Source organism: Cynocephalus volans, chromosome 15, assembly GCF_027409185.1.
Source record: "Cynocephalus volans isolate mCynVol1 chromosome 15, mCynVol1.pri, whole genome shotgun sequence".
NCBI lineage: Eukaryota > Metazoa > Chordata > Mammalia > Dermoptera > Cynocephalidae > Cynocephalus > Cynocephalus volans.
This window is the reverse complement of record NC_084474.1, coordinates 5,437,021-5,457,286: the sequence shown is the minus strand read 5'-3', so window position 1 is coordinate 5,457,286 and position 20,266 is coordinate 5,437,021. Positions and strand designations below refer to the sequence as shown.

The window sequence follows — 20,266 nt, the reverse complement described above, 5'->3', positions numbered from 1 at the left end:
AATAGACAAACATATCAACAAGCAAGTGACAGAATGCTCTCTGACTCTAATAAGCCAGAATGCATATTAAAACAACGAGATACCTTTTTATACCAGTATATCCTGGCAAATATCTGGCAAAGGTCTGGCTACATCAAGTACTGGCAAGGAACTCAGACAACTGATGGCAGAGTAAATTGGTAAAACCAGTTTTAGAAAGCAACCACCCCACGACCCACCAAATTCCACTACTATGTGTGTATACTAGAAAACCTCTCACAACTATACAAGGTCCTACAGAAGATTTGTAATTGAGTAATTCAATACAGTGCAAATACTGTACAAATAAAATACATAACAAAATACATGGAACTGGGTATTTTATAACCATATCAAAACATTGCTTACAGTTTTGGAGGGTGGGAAGTACACAGTACAGGAACACATCTGGTTAGGGTCTTGGTGGTGGCGACAGTGACCCAGGGGTTTCTTATGACAGAAATGGTGGAGCAGAGAGAGCAAACTTCCCATTCACTCTTTTTTTAAAGCCCTCAGAACCATGCCCACAACCATCATTATTAATCCATTCACTACAGCATGGTCCTTACAATCTAATCACCTCTTCAAGGCCCCACCTTTCAATTACCATAATAGGATTTCCCACCCTCAACAGTTACAGTGGGGATTTAAGCTTCAATGGCGGGGCAGGGGAGGTAAGGGGGGCAGGCATCCAATCTATAGCAATTGTGTAATGCCACATACATTTAAAAATACACAGAGTAGTACTTTATCTCATGGATGCATTCATACACAGCAAAATTATAAAGACCCATGTAAGAATGACAAACACCAAATCACTCAGTGTTCACCTCTATAGGAGGGAGAATGTGACTGGAGAGAGGCACTACAGGGGCTTTCAACTGTATTGATAATATCTTACTTAAGACGAATCATTAGTTATAAAATGAACTAAAATTTGTATCATGTGTCTTAACTATTTCATTATGAAATATAGTAAAATAAAACAAGAAAATGTTTGAAAGCAAATATTTATTAACTGTTCTTTCTGATACCCCCCCCCCCCACAATTCCTACCAGTTCAACATGTAAGAATGGGGGTGGAGGGAGGGAGCCAGCACAACTGCAGAACAAGTCAAGAAACCAAGTGTGAAATGGTTTAATGGTCTAAACATAACAGAAAACTTTCTCAGGGTTGCTACCAGATGCTCTGCACCGTATACCTGAAAAACAAAATATGTGTTATTTTAAACCTTTGCTTCATGTTAAGCGTTCCAGTCTAGTTGTTGAATCACTTGTTAGATTTATGTGAATGGACAAGATAAAGAGCTGGCTACCCCAGTAGTGTAATAACTTTGTTATTAGGACGCACATTGTTCAGTAGTTCTGTATGCACACTACAGATTCATGTGCTTAAATTACTTATGGCGCCCCCTCTCTCCTGCTCACCCCATACCTATCTGCTACTGTGACAGTAACGATAGCCATGCCAAGAATTCTTATAGATATGGGACCTCTTTGATACTGGTGCTCAATAGGTGAGAAGGGTCTAAGAAGAAGAAATCTGGAAGAAAGATTCTTGTTGAGCTTTGTTGTTATTCCTTTGTGAAATTAAGGAAAAGCCAAGGGTGCTTTTATGAGCAACTTAGCATTAATTTCTGGGTCACATGTCTTACTCTGGCTAGAAGGGTGAACAAGAACTTAGACTCACATCACTCATCTCTGTCTGCGAGCCCCATTTTTATTAATGACATATGAACTGGATACTGTTCATCTTCATATAATGTCACTACTGGTTCTGGTGTCTGAGCCTAAAATTAAAAGATACAGTTGTCAAGAAAACACAATATCTTTGCTGCCTTTTTCCTTCTACATCTGGCCATTCACAGAGGAGGGAAGGGGGATTCTCTAGATTAATTATTATTATTTTTTGGCAGCTGGCAAGTACAGGAATCAAACCCCAGGCCTTAGTGTTATCAGCACCACTCTCTAGCCAACTGAGCTAACTGGCCAGCTTATATCTATAATTTTTACCCTACTTCAAAAGGCATCTACGACGGTTTCCTGCTAAATCCCATTCCTTCCGTTCTCCTGCTCTATTTCAATTGTAATTCCTCCCCGCATGGTTCTCCTGGATGGAGCCAATTAATACCATTATCCCTGTTAAAGTTGTTACATTTCACACATATAGCATCAGACCTTTATGCATAAACTTACCAAAGTTTGAGTGTTATTCATAAGGTGAAAAAAATACATATCTAGAAGAAATACTCGCCCTGTCCGTATTTTCACTTGCTTCTTGAGAAAAAGGCTGCATGAGCTTGTCACACCACTCTGCACACACAGCAGCGTCTGTACAGAGGTTTTCAAAATGCACTTTCTAGTAACAGCACTGTCTCCTTATGAGCTCATTTTTGTCATAGCCAGTGTGTCAGGAATCCCAAAATTCTGAGATGAGGCATGTGTCACACAGGAGAGAAGCAGGTAGGGCAGAACACTAGTGGAAGGACTAGGGTGAACTGAAGGGTACATTCCCATCTATCGCCACTCCAGCTGACTGCCATTGTGGGAGGGAGATCCAGGATTCCTGGATTTTATTCTATTCAATCAGAGGTCCCAAATATTTTGGGGGGTAAAGTCCTCAATTTTAAAATGGTGCTCTATATAAAACATGATGCGGACCAGATTCTGCCTGTAGGCTACTCCTTTTGTGACATGCTAAGCCTTGGAAGAAGAAAGGTTTCTATTAAATACCATCTGCAGTTTCTTATTTGACCTTTTGATACAAGTTCTACATGAAACAATTCAAAATTAGTACAATTTTGAGATATACTACAATTCAAATCTTTCTGTGACTGATGAGAACTCCTGGTCTTCCTGCTCATCTTTCAGGATGCAGCTCAAATGCCACTTCCCTGTCCTACTCATTCAATTAGTACTTGAGTGCCTGCTAAGAAGTAGCTCAAATACCCTGATGTCTCCCGATGGAAATAACCATTCCTTCTTGCACTCTCACAAAGTTTCCTAGACCTCTGTTACAGCACTTATTTCATGTTATCTTGTGTTAATTAGTGGTTTGTGAGTTTGTTTCCCTCATTAACTTGTAAGTTCTTTGACTACACCATACTCATCTAGATCATTTTTATCTTATTCACCACATCAGTGATATATCACCATAGGGTTAATAATAATAAAAAGCTTATTAAATAAAAACTAAGATAAAAGAAGACTTAAAATTAATCTGATAGTATACATAGTTTTATACACTTTAATTATTACATTTTTGCATGTAGAGCTGCATAGAAACAGCACTTTACAAAGCTAATAGGGACCACAGAAATAGCCTGAAAAGAAATATAGCTGATTAAGACAGATATTTACCACAGAAGAAGCATAAAGTCGCTTTTCTTGAAGACAGTCTATCATAGCCCACAATGCTTCCATGCTCCAGCTGGGACAATACGGTATTCTTGCCTTTCCTGGATCCTTTAAAGGAGGTTTAAACCCTGCCAAGAGAACCTTTATGGCTCGGGCTGGATACTGCATAAGATGCAGAGGAATTTGACACAGTCTGTCACAAAAGAAATTCTTAATTAAAATATTCAGAATGTTACAATTAAAATTCTCTTATAGCTAAAACTATAAAACTCCTAGAAGAAAACATGGGAAAAGCTTCATGACACTGGATTTCATGATGATTGTTTGGATATGACACCAAAAACACAGGCAAAAAAAAGATAAAATGGACTTCATTACAATTAAAAACTTCTGTGTATCAAAACATACAATTGGGCTGGCCGATTAGCTCAGCTGATTGGAGTGTGGTGTTATAACACCAAGGTTTGGATCTCCGTACCAGCCAGCTGCAAAAAAACCAAAAAGAAGCAAAAAAAAAGATACAGTCAACAGAGTGAAAAGGCAACCTATGAGATGGGAGAAAATACACATAACAAGACATTTCTCCAAAGAAGATAAAGAGCCAACAAACACATATAAAAATGCTCAACATCACTTATCATTAGGCAAATGCAAATAAGATCGCACCTTGCAGCCATTAGGATGGCTACTATTAACTCCCTCCCCCCCCCCAAAAAAAAACCCAGAAAATGACAAGTGCTGGTGAGAATGTGGAGAAATTGGAATCCTTGTGCACTGTTGGTGGGAATGTGAAATGGTGCGGCTGCTGTGGAAAACAGTACGGTGGTTCCTCAAAGAACTGAAAATAGATGAGTATATGACCCAGCAATTCCATTTCTGGGTATATACCCAAAATAATTGAAAGCAGAGTCTGAAAGAGAGATTTGTATACAAATACAAATACCTGTTCACAGAAGCATTATTCACAAAAGCCAAAAGGTAGAAGCAACTCAAGTATCCATTGACAGATGAAGTGATAAATAGAATGTGGTATGTATACATACAATGGAACACTATTCAGCCTTAAAAAGGGAGAAAATTCTAACACATTAAAACATAAATGAATCTTAAAAACATTTTGCTGAGTGAAATAAGCCAGTCACAAAAGGACAAATACTGTTTGATTCTACTCACATTAGGTACCTAGGACAGGCAAAGTCACAGAGACAGAAGAAAGTAGATTACAACTTAGCAGGGGCTGGGGCAGGATGGAATGGAACGCTGTTTAATGAGTACAGAGTTTCTATTTGGAATGATGAAAAAGTTCTGGAAATGTAAAGTGGTAATAGTTGCACAATACTGTTAATGTACTAAATGCCAATTAACTGTACTCTTAATATTTTATAATAAAAATCTAGATTTAAAAAATCCCTACTATTTAAACAAAAATCTCTAATATAAAAGCTACTATATAAAAGCTTTAAGATAGCTTGTTTCTTTTAGAAGAGGCAGCAAAATGTTCCCAATAAAGAATTATAAAAACCCAAAAAACCAAAAAACAAAACTAAGAATCCTAATTCAATTGAGTTTTCCTTTTCTTTTTAACCTGTTTACTGTTAGCTTTTCAGTTGATCCATAATCAACAAATTGTACCAGGACAGATAAAGGATTAAATTCTTTAATGGAAATAATCTTCGCTCTATACCATAAACCATCACCATATTCTGCAAGGCAAGGCATTTCTGGAAAGACAGAAAAAGGGGAAAAATAATAATATTGCCTTTTGTTTTTTTAAACATGTTCTTATTATTTTCTTTTCATACAGAGAAGTACAAAGAAAATGCAACCACCGTATGCCCACCATCCAGAATTAAACACTAAGCAGTGGCCTTACATTGGCTTCTCCTCTTTTTCTGTTTATATTTTATAAACCTTTCTCTACCAATTCCTAAGGATTAAGCTTTGAAGGAAGGCACTTCTCCCATTCTCAGAGTTCCTAGTTCTACTTCTCATGGCTCAAATCATCCTACCACAGCCCCTATTTCTTATGCTCCCAAATCTCTTTTAGTTTGGGCTGTCATCTTTTACAAAGAGCAATAAATATAATTTCTGCTGTTCCTGCCTTCAATCCTGTCTTCCTCTCCATTCTCTGTAAGACTACCAGAATTAAGCAAATTCAATTATATTACTCTCGTTTAAAATTCTTCAATGGCGTCTTAACCGCCTGCAATATCAAGTCCTTAGTCCCGCAATTTGCAGAGTGCTTCTCTATCTCCCAAAAAACCCCTACCACATATCCTCAATGAGTTCTCGAAGCAGAATTATTTAAAACCTTAATGCCTGTACTTTACCTCAGGGATATCCTTCCTATCTAGAATGTTTTCCTGAGCCCTTCCTTTCACAGTAAACATCTGCTCTTCTTTCAAGGCTCAGTTCCAACATGATCTTCAAAAAGTCCTGACTACAAAGTGACCACTGCTTTCTCTGTCATCCTGTGGCATATGCTTGCTCCTTTAACATGAGCTGCTGTTTTCATACTGTGCTTGGGCTCTGCTCTGCTTAGGCCACTTGTTCTAGGCCACTTGTTTTTCAGTGCAGAACTGTAGTTTATATCCCTAACATGGTACCAGGTACAGGCAAGTGCTCAGTTAAAAGTGTGCTCATGAATTCTGGACTTGAGTAAAACTGTGGAAAACTCTGCATAGTAGATATTTCCCTTCTACTCACACACTCTGAGATCAGAGCATAGGGGATGGATAGGCCTGTTTGCTATCTTGCTCTCTCTTTGCTGCCATGCTCTCTTCTACACAAGTCCCAAAGAAAAGTGTAGTTGTGGGCAAGTAGCACTGAAAGAGTACGTGACTAATGTACAAAAAAAATCTTATTTCAAATAATTTTCATTAAAGAGTCATAAACAATTTTTTGAGTGTATAGAGAAAGTCATCGATAGAACAGCAAAGAATCTCATCTAACAGAACTGTTCTGCATAGTAAATAATCAAATCACTGTTAATAGTCCCTTCCCACTTTTACCATTTCCAGCCTTAAAAACATGGCTGAAGTTTCATCTTCTCAAAACAGAACTTTAAATAAACCAAACACCTAGTTGTCATCTTACTTTACCCCATTTAACCAACTCCTTCAATACAAATTCCTTATTCAAATGTACATATTTAATAGCACTTGCCTATGAATCAACATGTACATATGCATACTTTAAAAACTTTTACTGAAGTATAAAATACCTACAGAAAAATGCACATATATATATATATGCATAGCTCCATGAATTACCACGTCATGGACAGATTGTTAGATTGTGTGATTTCCCTTGAGATATGAACACTACGGAAAAGAAATTGCTCCTTCCAGACTATAAATTTGAGTGTTCAAAAAAACCCCACAAAACCCATAATCAATTTATTCTTTCATTCATTCAATATTCATGAGCACCTACTTGTGCTAGGCGACCTTCTAATTGTTGGTGACACAGAGACACCTGCTCACTGTGCTATTTAAAAAGGGATAGTAGGAGGATGGAGAATGGGAGGGGGAAGGGGCAGGAAGAGGTGGTGCTAGTTTATGTAGTGAGGTCGGGGAGACTTTCTGTAGGGAGCAGTTGAGCAGAGACCTGCACTGTCTAGACATCCTGGGTGAACAACACTTCAGGTAGAGGGAACAGCAAGCATTATTTATCAGCCAAAAGGACGTCACAACCAAGTAAAATCTCACTGAATAAAGTCAAGTAAGACATCAGGCTGAGGTTTTTTTCCTTTGCCAAGCATCTTCTGATGTGTACAAAATATCAAGAATAAATACATCTCTATATGTCACATACTGATAAAAATGTATAGACACCACTCTTGTCATTCACAAACTGTCAACACCACTAACCGGGTATGTTTTCCTCAAAGGAGAATCACGTGTATTTAATAATGATGGGAAGAATGGATTAAAAAGAAAAAAGATAGGAACTTGACCCATTCTGACAGGACAAAGTCTGAGTCCCCACTTCAAAATCGTCAGCTTAGGTGGCTTGTAATTAAAATGACTGCACAACTGGAGCTGGTGGTAAAAGCTCAAGCTGGGAAAATCATCTTTACACAGTCAATTTCCCAACACAGCCTCACGTCTGGAAAGTGAAAGCGCCCCAGGGGAGGTACTTCACTTCTCTTGTTCACCTTCCTCATCTAGGAAATGGGAGGTCACCTGCACGGTGTCTCGAGGATTCAGAGATCATGCCATGCGTGCAAAGTGAGTACAAGAGAAATATCAGTTCAAGTTAGAAATAACTCAACCTCACCAGCTCATTAAAACCAAAAAATGAGTTTTATTAAGAATCCTGTTACATTAAAAGAATAATAAGTATACCTGTTCTAAAATCCGTCAGAGGAGGAAGTGTCTCTACATTCTTATTCACCCTCCACAGCGCTTCATCAAGGCTCTCCGATTCCCAGCTGACTCTACTATCATCTGTGTCACTATGCCGGTTAAATGCATTACAGTTTTCTACAGAATCAAGACATATATACACCTAAGTAGGGGAAAGGGAAGGGAAAAAAAACTTCAAATTCTGTAACTTCTAGTATTCATTTATGTGGACAAAACTATCGTGGCAGACTGGCCTCCAATGATCCCTGCCTCCTGATATTTACCCCTTGTAGACTTCCTTTCCCACATCCTACCACACGTATTTTGTCACCAAGTGTGTGGTTGCTGAGACTGGATTATAAGACACCTGACTCTATCTTGGGGGCACTCTGTCAGGGCCTGTGTGCTCTGGGAATCTCACAGCCATCCTGGGAGGTCACCAGAGAGGCCCCTGGGCACGAAACTGAGCCTCCCGGGTGCCTCCTATGAGTCATTTTGGAAATGGATTCTGCAGCCCCCATCAACATCTTGATTGCAACGTCATGAAAGATCCTGAGCCACAGTACTTAATTAAGCAGCTCCTGGATTCCTGACCCTCATGTGTATTGTTTTAAGCTGGTAAATTCAGGGTAATTTATTATGCAGCAATAAATAATTATAAAAAAATCATTATAAAAACCAGCAACAGCTGTACACTACTATGGTCTTTGATGAAATTAGACAGCAAATTCCTCTCTTGCCTTCGAGCGAATGGATTACCATGTAAAAGGCTGGAGGAACTGCCGATGCTACTTAACTTATCCTTTTTTCCTCTCTCTCTTGTTAGCCAAGGACATGTCATTAAATTTTCTTTTGTGCATTTATTGATTCCATCGATATTCATCAAGCACCTGCTTTATGTCAGGCACTATTCTAGGTTCTGGGAATATATCAATGAACACCATCGACAAAAATCCCTGTCTTCATGGAGTTACATTCTGGTGGTGGGGAGGCAAACATATAAATAAGAAAGGGGCACAAGGTGTCAGAAGGTGGTAAAGTGGTACGGAAAAACACGGGGCAGGGTAAGGAACAGTACAGCTCAGTGTAGGAAGAAGGAACAGGACTGAGATGTTTAAGATTTCACACGTGGAAATGATTTCACCTTATACATCTAAATTTTGATATAAACATAACAATGAACGAAGCAACACAACACTGGGAACCCAGCAGGTGCTTAAAGAACACTTGCCCTTATATTAAATATAGTCATGTGCCACAGAGCAATGTTCTGGGCAACAGTAGATGCATATACGATAGTGGTCCCATAAGATTATAAAGGAGCTGAAAAATTACTATTGTCTAGCCATCATAATGTCACAGCATAATTACTTCATTTTTTAATAAAATTAGTGTAACGTAGGTCTACAGTAGTGCACAGCGATGTGCTAGGCCTTCACATTCACTCACCACTCACTGACTCACACAGAGCAACTTCCAGTCTTGCAAGCTCTATCTATGGTAAGTGTCCGGTACAGGTGTGCCATTTAAAAAGATCTTTTATGCCACATTTTTACTGGACCTTTTCTATGTTTTGATACACAAATACCACTGCAGTACAATTGCCTGCAGTATTCAGTACAGTAATGTGCTGTGCAGGTTTGTAGCCTAGGAGCCACGGGCTATACCATACGGCCTAGGTTATACCATCTGGGTCTGTGTAAGCACACTCTATGATGGTCACACAACAACGAAACAGCTTAACAATGCATTTCTCAGGATGTCTCCCTGTCATTAAGTGACTCATGACTGTATTACCAAATTTCTAAAGAGGATATTGTAGGGTGGGGAAAACTAGAGGTCACCACTTTTCAATTCTTTAAAATCAGGAAGATAGAGAAGTGAAGAGTCAAACCTAGTGTTTAAGACCAAGATTGCTTGCTATGTTTTTAACCAGCACCTTAATCACTTAATGACATACCTCATTAGGTGAGATAACGTGCTTAACTTGAACAGCAAAGAGTTCTTCTGGGTGAGGCAGAGATGAAGACAAATATGGTGGTAAAATAGGAGTCTCTGTCTCAGACAAAAGCAGTTCCTAAAACACCACATAAATTCAAGTTTCAGAATGACAATTACAAAAATCCACCACCTTATAAAAATTCATTATGATGCCAATTTACTTTCAATTTGCAGAAAGCAAGCTCTCTTAAATACTAAATACCACAAAATGATTCTGTTGTAGTAGAACCAAAAGGTGATGACTAAACTTAGATCTTTAGTATTCTTTTGTCCCTAAATTTATAAAAAAAATTTTGTTTGTTTGTGCAAACAAACAAAAAAACCTAAAAACCCAAAACATGCACAAATATTTACTGATGTACACATACCTAGGTATACACACAAAATTCTGGAAGAATGGTTAACAATGGTCAACAGTAATTGTACTAATGAGTGAGACTGGGGTGTTTGAGGTGCAGAATGCGGGATATTTCCTTTTTCCTTTACACAGTTCTGTAGTCTTTCATTTATTTTAAGAATAAGTACTTATTTGTAATAAAAACTAAAACAATATATGAAATGCTAAAAGAAGATGGAAGTAAGTTAAAATCATCAGAAAGGTTAAGTTCCACAAACACAAAAGGAATAATACAAAATCATGAGAGTCTCAAGAGGATCACAGCATGCAGCAGTTGCGAATGCACATTTTTCTGCTAATACCAACAATATTTTTTTTAAAAGTTCTTTTTGTTCTCAAATGTGGTAATTATCTTAAGAAATAAAACCACCACATTCAAATGTGTAGGTTAATTTATTACTATTTAACATTTCCAATCTGATGGCAAAACAGAAAACAAACAAAAACTCAAACCTAGAAAAACTCAGCAAAAAGTGACCACCTGCTATTGAATTTTATTTATTTGTAACAAACTAATAAGCACTTAACAACAAGCATCTGTTATGAAATTATACTAATAAAGTTTTACTTATTAAAACTCCTCCTGCACCAACAAGCACAAGTGACAAAAGAAAAAAACAGATAAATTGGACTTCATCAAAATTAAAAAATTTGTTGCTTAAAAAGACACTATCAACAGAGTGAAAAGACAAAACCCACAGAATGGGAGAAAATATTTGTAAAACATATATCTGATAAGGAACTTGTATACAGAATATATTAAAAATTCATACAACAATAGAACAATAACCCAACTAAAAACGGGCAGTGAATCTGAATAGAGATTTCTCTAAAGAAAATCTACAAATGGCCAATAAACACATGAAAAGATGCTCAACATTATTACTCATCGGCGAAATGCATGTCAAAATCACAATGATTTATCACTTCACACCTATCCTAGGATGGCTAAAAACACATCAGATTAATCTGTAATCTGAATAAAAATCAGTAATCTGGTGAGAATGTGGAGAAAATGGAATCCTTGTACATTCCTAATGTGAATGTAAAATGGTACAGACACTTTGGGAAACAGTCCTTTAGTTCCTTAAAATGTTAAATATAGTTACCACGAGACTCAGTAAACTTGGGAAAATACATTTATAAAAACTTGTACTTGATCATAGCAGCATTACTCACAATCATCAAAAGGTAGAAACGCATGTGTCTATCAACAGATGAATGGATAAACAAGTCATATTAAAGGAATAAAGTACTGATACTACAACATGCATACACCCTGAAAACATCATGCTCTCATAAGTGAAAAGCCAGTGACAAAGGGCCACAGATTATATGAGTCTATTTATACAAAATGTCCTAAATAGGGAAATCCATGCAGACAGAAGATTAAGTGGCTGCCACGAAGCTGGGGAAGGGAGGCATGGGGAGTGACTACTGCTGGTGCAGGGCTTCCTTCAGGGGTGATGAAACATTATGGAATTAGTGGTGATGGTTGTCCAACTCAGTGAATAATACTAACAGCCACTGAATCGTACATTTTAAAAAGGTGAATTTTATGGCATGTAAATAATATCTCAATAGAAAGAAAACTCTTACTTCCTGATCCTCTATCAGATCCTTTATACTGATGAAGTGTCCAAAGGTTCCGAGATACTTGGATTGCTACTTACCTCGAACCTTATTTCCCATCTTTCCTCTTCATACTTTTTATTGTAACCTGATGGTTTCTGAAATAATACAGTATTATTAATGAGTGAACAACTTTAGGTATACGATGCCATTTTAAGGCACTTTCATATTTCAACCCCAGAAAAACTAGGTGCACATCTTTGTTGGTATTCATTTAGTTATTTCAGATTAACTACAGGAAAACCTACTGTTCTGAATAATCTTACTATCTAAATATTTTAACAATAAGAATCCTCAAAAGTTTGGTAACACCTGTCAATGGTGATTAGTTTATTGTAAGAGACTGGGAGCTCTTACTTTTCCCTTTATAACATTCACAGTGAAGAGTGAAACTGGAAGACAGACTAAATAGTCTTTATCAAACCAGTTTAGTAAATGAAACACCTTGTATATACACATGCACATGCACAACACACACTATATTGAACAGAACAGTGTTTGGTTGTGTGCTATCACTAAAATAAATATTTAAAAACCTAACAAGTGAACTATAACTCTAGAAATAAAAATATCTTGTGGTGTAAAATGTTATTATGATGCATACAGTGTCCATAAAGGGTTTATAGCAGCTGAAAATGTGAAACCGTTCTATAACAGGCTACTTATGTTTTTTGAAATATTAAAAACAGAAGTACTAGGCAGCTGGAATTAGCTATTTATTGAAGCTAAGCTCAAAATGTGGCTCTGAGTTTTCTGTGAGAAGGCAAATGGGAGAAATGTTATAATATATGGCTTTCATGTAAAGTAAAAGGAAAAAATGTTTTATCTGGGGAGAGATCCCTTTTATGGCATTGAATTCTGTAAATATTTTATAATGTTCATCCCTATATTCAAACGACATTGGATAACATAATGGATGTCTCACTAGGTTTGAAGGCACAGAAACATTAACTGAATCTTAATATAATTAAAGTATTTTTCAAGACATTTATAAAGCATGATTTAGTGTATTGGTTTCTCAATAAAGAATGTACAAGTTCTCTAGGCTCTCTTAATAGATCAAATATGTAGACTCATAGTCAAGACTCAAGGTGTCAGACAAATTGTGACATTTTAACCAGAATTAATTTTTCTATAGTTTAGATTTTTATAGAAAAATAGTTCACTTACCTCTTTCAATATCTCCTCTGAATGTCCAGAAGTACAATATTTATGGTGTACCATAAAATAAGAAAGTGACATTCCATCAAAATAGAGATGAATAGATAATCTCCCCCATGGATTTTCAGGTAATTCCTATATCAGTTCAATAAAGATTACTATAAAAATAAAGTCTATTTCATAAGTAAAATTTTATAGTCTGCAAATATGAAATTAGGCTTCTGACAATCACGGTATTACCAGACAGCTTGACTAGTGACTGATTTCACAGAATTTTCTTCCTGGTATTCTGACAGGTTATGAGGCAGTAATTCTACTACTTTGGTTTATGTAAAATACATTTACATGTCCATAAGGGATAGAGTTGTCTAGTTATTTACCAGAAAATAATTTAGTGTGTATAATTTACTATATACATCATCTTTAGATGATACTAATAATTTATACTAAGTAGAAGGAGAAAGAAAAGGTTCAGAGGTGAAGAAATGAAGTTTCAATAAAAATCCCCAAGTGGCAGGAATCAGAAGAAAGTAGCAGTTTAAAAGCTGGAGTCATGACAATGCTTTAAAACTCTGGATAAATTCCATTGATGGTGATTAGGTACTGAACCTGTCTGTGACTGATTAGCTGACTGTGGACACTTCTCTCCATTTCCACTGGTCCCGCCTTTGTCCACACCCATGTCCTCACTGAGTTGTGGTCACTGCCTTCCAGTGGACCTTCCTGCTTCTCTCTGTTCCCTCCAGACCTGCCTCCCGGGCCTCTCTTGCCCATGTGCCCTGCTCTCTCCCCAGCACCAGCACAGCACTCTTCTCCCAGTGCCTGCGGGGCCTGTCCTCTCACTGTGTTTAGGTCTTGACTCAGATGCTACCTTTGCAGGAACATCTTCCCTGACGCTGTTTTTAAATGGACCCTCCCCCAAATCTCCAATGTTCTAGTCAATCAGTTATACTATTTCCTAAAAATGTCTCTCTGTGCCTTTCCGCATTCCATTTCCTCAGTCAGGAGAACTTTACCATCTTTTCTTTAAGGGATATGTCAATTCTCGTCATCTCTTAACTTCCATTACACTTACTCTTTTTACCAGTCACTTGGCTATCAGCATGTGGCTTTGTAATATGATTTTTTTAGGTTTATGTCTTGTTTCACTAACCAGACAAGGTCTTTAAGGACAGGGATCATCACAGACCCTTTTGAATTAACCTGCACCCAATACACAAAACCATCCTGAAAACTGCTACATATGTGTATAAACATCTCCAACAATTTGGTACTGCTCCATGTATCTAAATGAGTCATTAATAATTAATAAAGAATCTTTGAAATTACTAACATTAATGGTTATGGAAGTTCTCAGAAATTGTTCAAAATTAAGTTTACTTAAAACAAGCCTAAGAACCAAAGTGGTAAGTAACTTATGTTGAGTAATATACATTCACACAGGAACACATATAAAACTACCTATCATCAAAAATACCCCTCAAATTACGTTAGTCATAACATTTTACGGCAAATAATTTAAACCAGCAATATATGCTTTAAATACAAATTACCATAATGTGAATTTCCACCTCTCTCTTTGAAAGCAGTTCCCGAAGAAGTTCTATTGCATCTGGTTGCCAGACATTCCCAACCTATTTGGAATTAAATAACTCAGATTCTTTTACACTTTCACAGAATAAGATAAAGCAGGCGGCAAAATAAGATATACAAAAGTATCCAAAAATAGGTGATATAGTAGTACAAAACACAGACAAGCAGTTTTCAGAGACTATCATGGGTATATGATAAAAATGATCTTAAAAAACTAATAATTTGACAGCTTCTCCCTATACCACTCACTTAAAACATCTTATGCTTTAGAAATATAAACCTACGTTAAACAAAACATCACATTCAAAACTTTAAAAAAAAGACCAATATGCCAATGCAGTGCTTGTACAGGCCCACAAGACATATTCATTAAGGAGCAGTGACTGTGATATTTTTATGTATTAAGAGGTTCACATGGCAAGGAAGTTAAGACTTCTTGCCAACAGCCATGTGGGTGAGCCATCTGGAAGTGGGTCTCTGTCCCCAGGCAATACTTCAATGACTAAACTTCTGGGGGACATCTTGACTGCAGTACCACAAGGGGTCTGGTGTGTCACAGAAACTGTATGACATAATGAAAGTTTACTGTTGTTTTAGACCACTAAGTTCCAGCTTAATTTTTTATACAGCAAGAGATAATTAATATACCACTCTTTTATCTGTTTTCCAGCTTCAAATTTGTTGTAATTTCATTTGATAAAGAAATAACTAAATTTTTACAATCTTATACCTTCACAACTAGGAATATGTTATATGTCTCTTAATTTATTGAGATGTTTTATGTCCTTCAGGATAATACTGTAGCGGTCTTATTAAACTTATCTGTAGGTATTTTATTATTTTTGTTGCAACTGAAAAGGATTTACTTTCCATTCTAATTTCTAAAAAATTATTAATAAACACCAATATTTAACATTAATCATCCCACAAATTACTATGTACTCACGGGTATGGTGTTACAGAGCTGACAAGGAATACAAAACTGAGGTGTATCAGGATATAGCAAGACAGGGTAAAGATGACACTGTGGAATCTTCTCTGTAAATCCATGATCTAAATATTGTACCTGAAACAGGCCAAATAAAATTTATGTTTAAAATTTATTACTAAAAACTAGGGGAGATTTCCTGGTATTAAAAAAAAAGGCATCTTGGAAAGATAACTAAATTTAGATTTGGAAAATTTCCAGGAAAAAAGTAACACTGTATTCCTTCATCCTAAAGTATATCAAAATTCATGGCAAAAACGCTTCCTTGCACGTAACCTATAAATAAAAACTTTAAAAAATATCAGTCTTATTACTTACAAAGTCTTTGAGAGAAACACTTTCTAAAAATGCTTTAATTTTGGTAATTCAATTTCTAAACTGTGTCAGAATAAGAAATGCCATGAAGTTATTTCTTTTGCCCCAAGGTAACAAAATGAACAGATTACTGTTTAATTGGGTTTGCCTGGCAGTCAGTATTTTAAAAAATGAAATAGAACTGAATACAAAACAATGAGTATATCACAGGTAGTGAGGGTGAGTATGGTTTCATAAAATGTCTATTTCTATTTTTTTTTTTTTTTGGCTGGCTAGTACAGGGATCAAACCCTGGAACTTGGTGTTACAAGCACCACACTCTAACCATCTGACTAACTGTCCAGGCCCTAAAATGTTTATTTCCCAATGTGGATCATAGGATAAATTTTGAAAGATACCAGGTTAAGAAATGAAAAATTCATTGTGTATACTTGAAATGTAAAATGGACAAAGGGAAGAAAAAAAAAGGTGATGAGTAAACTATAACAGTACTTTAAAATAAGTTAAAATAACATATTTTATATTTGAAATAACATAATAACTTGTATTAAAATAACATATTTGAGATACTTAGAGCATGAGAAAAAAATTCACCATGTTTTTTATTTGGATTCGACACATGTAAAGTTCATAAAGTGTGATAACATGATGAAAACTGTCATTCAGTTTACCTTTGTATTAAAGAAGAAAAGGGCAGGAATTATCTGGACAATTCAAATGTATGTGAAAACTGACCATTTTCATATTAACACATGAATCTGTAAGTATTCAGATGCTTAAGTACCCACCTAAAATTTGAAGTCATTTTACTTCTATTAAAACCATTAAAAGTTAGTAGTCTGGCAGAAAAAGCACAAGACTCAGAATCAGAAGTTTAGGGATCAGATGCTTGTATATGAACTCCAGCATCACCACCCACTGATAAGGGTGACCTTGGTAAATCACTGAACCTAATTCAATTTTCATATCAGTAAAATGGGAATAATAATCTATGTTTGGGATAGTTGTAAACAAATTATAAAATATGAACGTACGTATGTGAAAAAAGTTAAAAATCTTGAATTTTCATGTAATTGTTAGGTATCATCATCAAACAGAAAATAAACTCCTATCCAAGAAGAAACAAAAAGACTTTTCTCCTTAATCTCCTCTTCCCCCAAAACTAAAATTTTTAAGGGTTGAATCAACTTTACTGTTTTACTTAGTAAATACAATGTAAATGAAGGTATTTTCATCCATAGTTTTATATGTACACTTTTTGAAGCATGCAGCTGGTTTTAAAGATCTTGAATGAAATGTGAGTGCCCCTCACTATTCTTGAAAGGTAAATTAGCCCTCACCAAAGAATTAGCTGGGCCATAAACAAGTTTGCTAAGGAGATATTTAAAATATCGGAAAACAACTTGTTTTACTTAATGCTGTATGTACAAATAGGGCTACTGATTACAACTAAGTGATCCATTCATTAAAATACCAGTGATCAAATCCCTACCTGGAAATACTTTTTGGTTATCCAGGTTACTAAATATATTGAAAAAAAAAATTCTTATTACAGTTAAAAGCATAATGCACCTGACTGATCTTCCTACACGACTGAACTCATCAAAAGACGTTTAAATCAAATTTTCACGTATTCAGACTCAAAAGGTCACTTAATGCTATAGCATTTAGCCTTAGAATAGTCACAAAAGAACATCAGACTCACCTTGATAGTGCCACCTACAACTTCCATTACCTTGCCTCGATACCACATAGTATCGGATCCTCTTACCGCACAGGCTTCTCCCTTTTTCCAGAAATAAGGCTCCAAAAGACCAAGGCATTTTAAATTACTTTGAATTTCATTCATCATTTCTACTAGCCCAAATTCTGAAGAGATTATTAAAAATAGAAAACATGTGGAAAAAATTCCTTAACACTTTTCAATAATAAGTTATCATTAACCTTTAATAACTTTATAACTTAAGTAAAATAAGGAATTAAAAATCAGTCCCATAATAGAACTTTCATAAAAATGTAGTTCAGTTAGTAGCTTCAATATGTTTCAAAACATACTACCAAAAGCATATAAACAATTATTCTGATATCTGATTACATTATGAGAGTGCAAACATCATAAAGAGCTCTGAACACATAAAAAAGAACTGCCAGTTTAAGAGGTCAGTTTGACAGCACACCTAAGTAAAATGGCACACAAGTTATATGCTACTCAGTGCTTAGATACAGAATAATTCTAGCGATATAAATTAAAATTTTAGTTTTGTTTTTATGCTAATTGGCCCATTATTTCTACAGTAAACATATATCTCAATAAATGACACGATAGAAGGCAAGCTCTGGAGTCAGTTCCCATCCCAGTCCTACTGCTTTAGTTGTGTGATCTTGGGTGGTTCCTTTATCTCCATAAACCTCAGTTTACTCTTCCGTAAACTAGGTATAGTAGTGTCTACCTGCATCATCAGCACTGCAGGAGGATTAAATGTAAAGCATTTAGCACAATGCCTGGCACATAACAATCAACCAGTTTTAGCAACGACTATTTATACATGTCAAGTAAAGCTTCTGAGTTAAATTCTTTTACTACAGGTCTCAAACAATGTTCACTTCTACAACAGCCAATTGCAGATTCATTGTTTTTCAAGTTAAAAAATAGTATTTAGGAGATTAACAAATGAGTGAAAAATTTCATTAAGTTCATAGCTACTGTACCCTCATCTGTAGGTGAATTTACTAGGGAGCTAATGGTGCTTAAGCAATGAAAAGTGCTAGAGTCACCATGAGTTATAAAGTACTCTGGATGGGCTCAAGTTGTAGTTAGGAAGCATTTGCACATAAGCCTCACGAAGAACCCGAACATTATTAATCTCCAGTCATTTTTTTGTGATTTCTTTTCTCATTCTAAATATAAAATTTTGTGTTCATTTTTCTTAGGGAGCCTACAAACTTGTATAAGTGTCTGGTTTTACAAACCTGGGACCGCCCCCACCTTTGTCTTATTCCCAAGGAAGACTCAGGGAGGATGGCAGGTCAATGTACACTAGTCCTGACCTCAGGGTTGTCTAAGCAGCCTGTAGAAGCTGATCTTGTATTGCTCTTCCTCACTGGGAGGTATTTGAGATGTTCTGATAATCCCTGATGGAGTTTCTAAGTCCTAAGTTCTGCCAACTGCATGTATATAACATTGCTGCCCTGTGATGTGCAAAAAAATGGGGCTCCAAGATTTTTATATTCTCAAGGATCCCAAGGTTTGTAGATGCACAAAAATACTGAAGTCATGGAGGAAAGAGAGAAAATCCTGGGCGGCAGCCCTGATGTATCATGATGCTAAAAACCCAAAGGCTTTCTGTCAATGATCTGATCACATTCTAATTCCCTTATTCTTATTAAAGTTCATTACTTCTGTTCTTCCAGCCAGGCTGGACTCTTTTACCTTATTTATGCCTATCTTTGATGAGTTCTTTTCCTATTCTTCCCCTAAAGTTTCTAACTCTAAAAGGTATATCAGTTTTAATTTTTTTTTTTCTGTTTATATCTATTTATATTTCCAAAGCCCTGGGGCTCAGGGTGTTTCTCAAAAAAAGCTTTCCTTCCTCATCTCCAGCCTACCTTTGCCTCTGCTTTTTGATCTTGCAACACGTTTCATACAGTGTGCCCCATAGACACAAAAGGGTGTGGTAAAGAAAACATGATTGAAGAGCCAAGGTATGTGTAAAGAAGGACAAGGCAGGAAGAGTGGCTCCAATGGATTCCAAATATTATTAAATGTAGAACAAGTAAGTTGTACACCCACTCCAAAACAGTAACGGTTATAATAAGAGAAAAATTGTGGTATTGGTGCAGGGATAGACAAACAGAGCAACAAATCAGTACAGAAAGTTCAAAAACAACTCATGTGTATATGGAACCTTGATTTTTGAAAAGGTTCAAAATCCACACTTGCAGATCAGTGGAGAAAGTGTGGAGTATTAAGTAGATGGGCTGGGACAATTGATTAAAAAATAAAATTGGATTTCTTCTTCACATCTACCCAAAAATCAATTCCAGGATGGCTTAAAGACTTAATGTAAGAAAAAAAAAATTGTAAACAGTTTTTGTAAGGTCACACATTTGAATATGTTTTTGATTTCAGAGTAAGGAATGATTTTTTAATGAGATGCAAAATAACAAAACAAAAAAAAGGAGATTTATACAATCACATTTAAAATGAAGACCTTCTGTTCATCCAGAAACCTCAAAAAGACACTGAAAAGACAAGTGAAAAACTGAGAGAAGATATTTGCATCTCATAAAACTGAGAGAGGATAAATGTTCAGGATCTATTAAGAATTACGAATCAGAAAGCAATAACTTAATGGAAAGTGAGCAAAAGACATATTCCATAAACGTGGAGAAATGAATAACTCAAATAGAGGAAAAGGTGCTCAACGTCATAGGTAATAAAAGAATGCAAATTAA

General features: G+C 36.0%; 1 protein-coding gene across 1 annotated transcript in view; it reads right to left on the bottom strand.

Moving 5' to 3' along the window:
• Positions 1-1,709: 1,709 nt before the first annotated feature.
• RNF17 (ring finger protein 17) overlaps positions 1,710-20,266 on the bottom strand; it is a 120,953-nt gene continuing 102,396 nt past the window's right edge. Inside the window, exons 28-37 of the mRNA XM_063080080.1 lie at positions 17,517-17,680; positions 15,455-15,574; positions 14,469-14,549; positions 12,925-13,050; positions 11,796-11,852; positions 9,685-9,801; positions 7,725-7,887; positions 4,961-5,096; positions 3,379-3,568; positions 1,710-1,808 (exon numbers count right to left, since the gene is read on the bottom strand). Coding sequence (XP_062936150.1) covers positions 1,710-1,808; positions 3,379-3,568; positions 4,961-5,096; positions 7,725-7,887; positions 9,685-9,801; positions 11,796-11,852; positions 12,925-13,050; positions 14,469-14,549; positions 15,455-15,574; positions 17,517-17,680 — 1,253 coding nt within the window. The remainder of the gene's footprint in view (positions 1,809-3,378; positions 3,569-4,960; positions 5,097-7,724; positions 7,888-9,684; positions 9,802-11,795; positions 11,853-12,924; positions 13,051-14,468; positions 14,550-15,454; positions 15,575-17,516; positions 17,681-20,266) is intronic.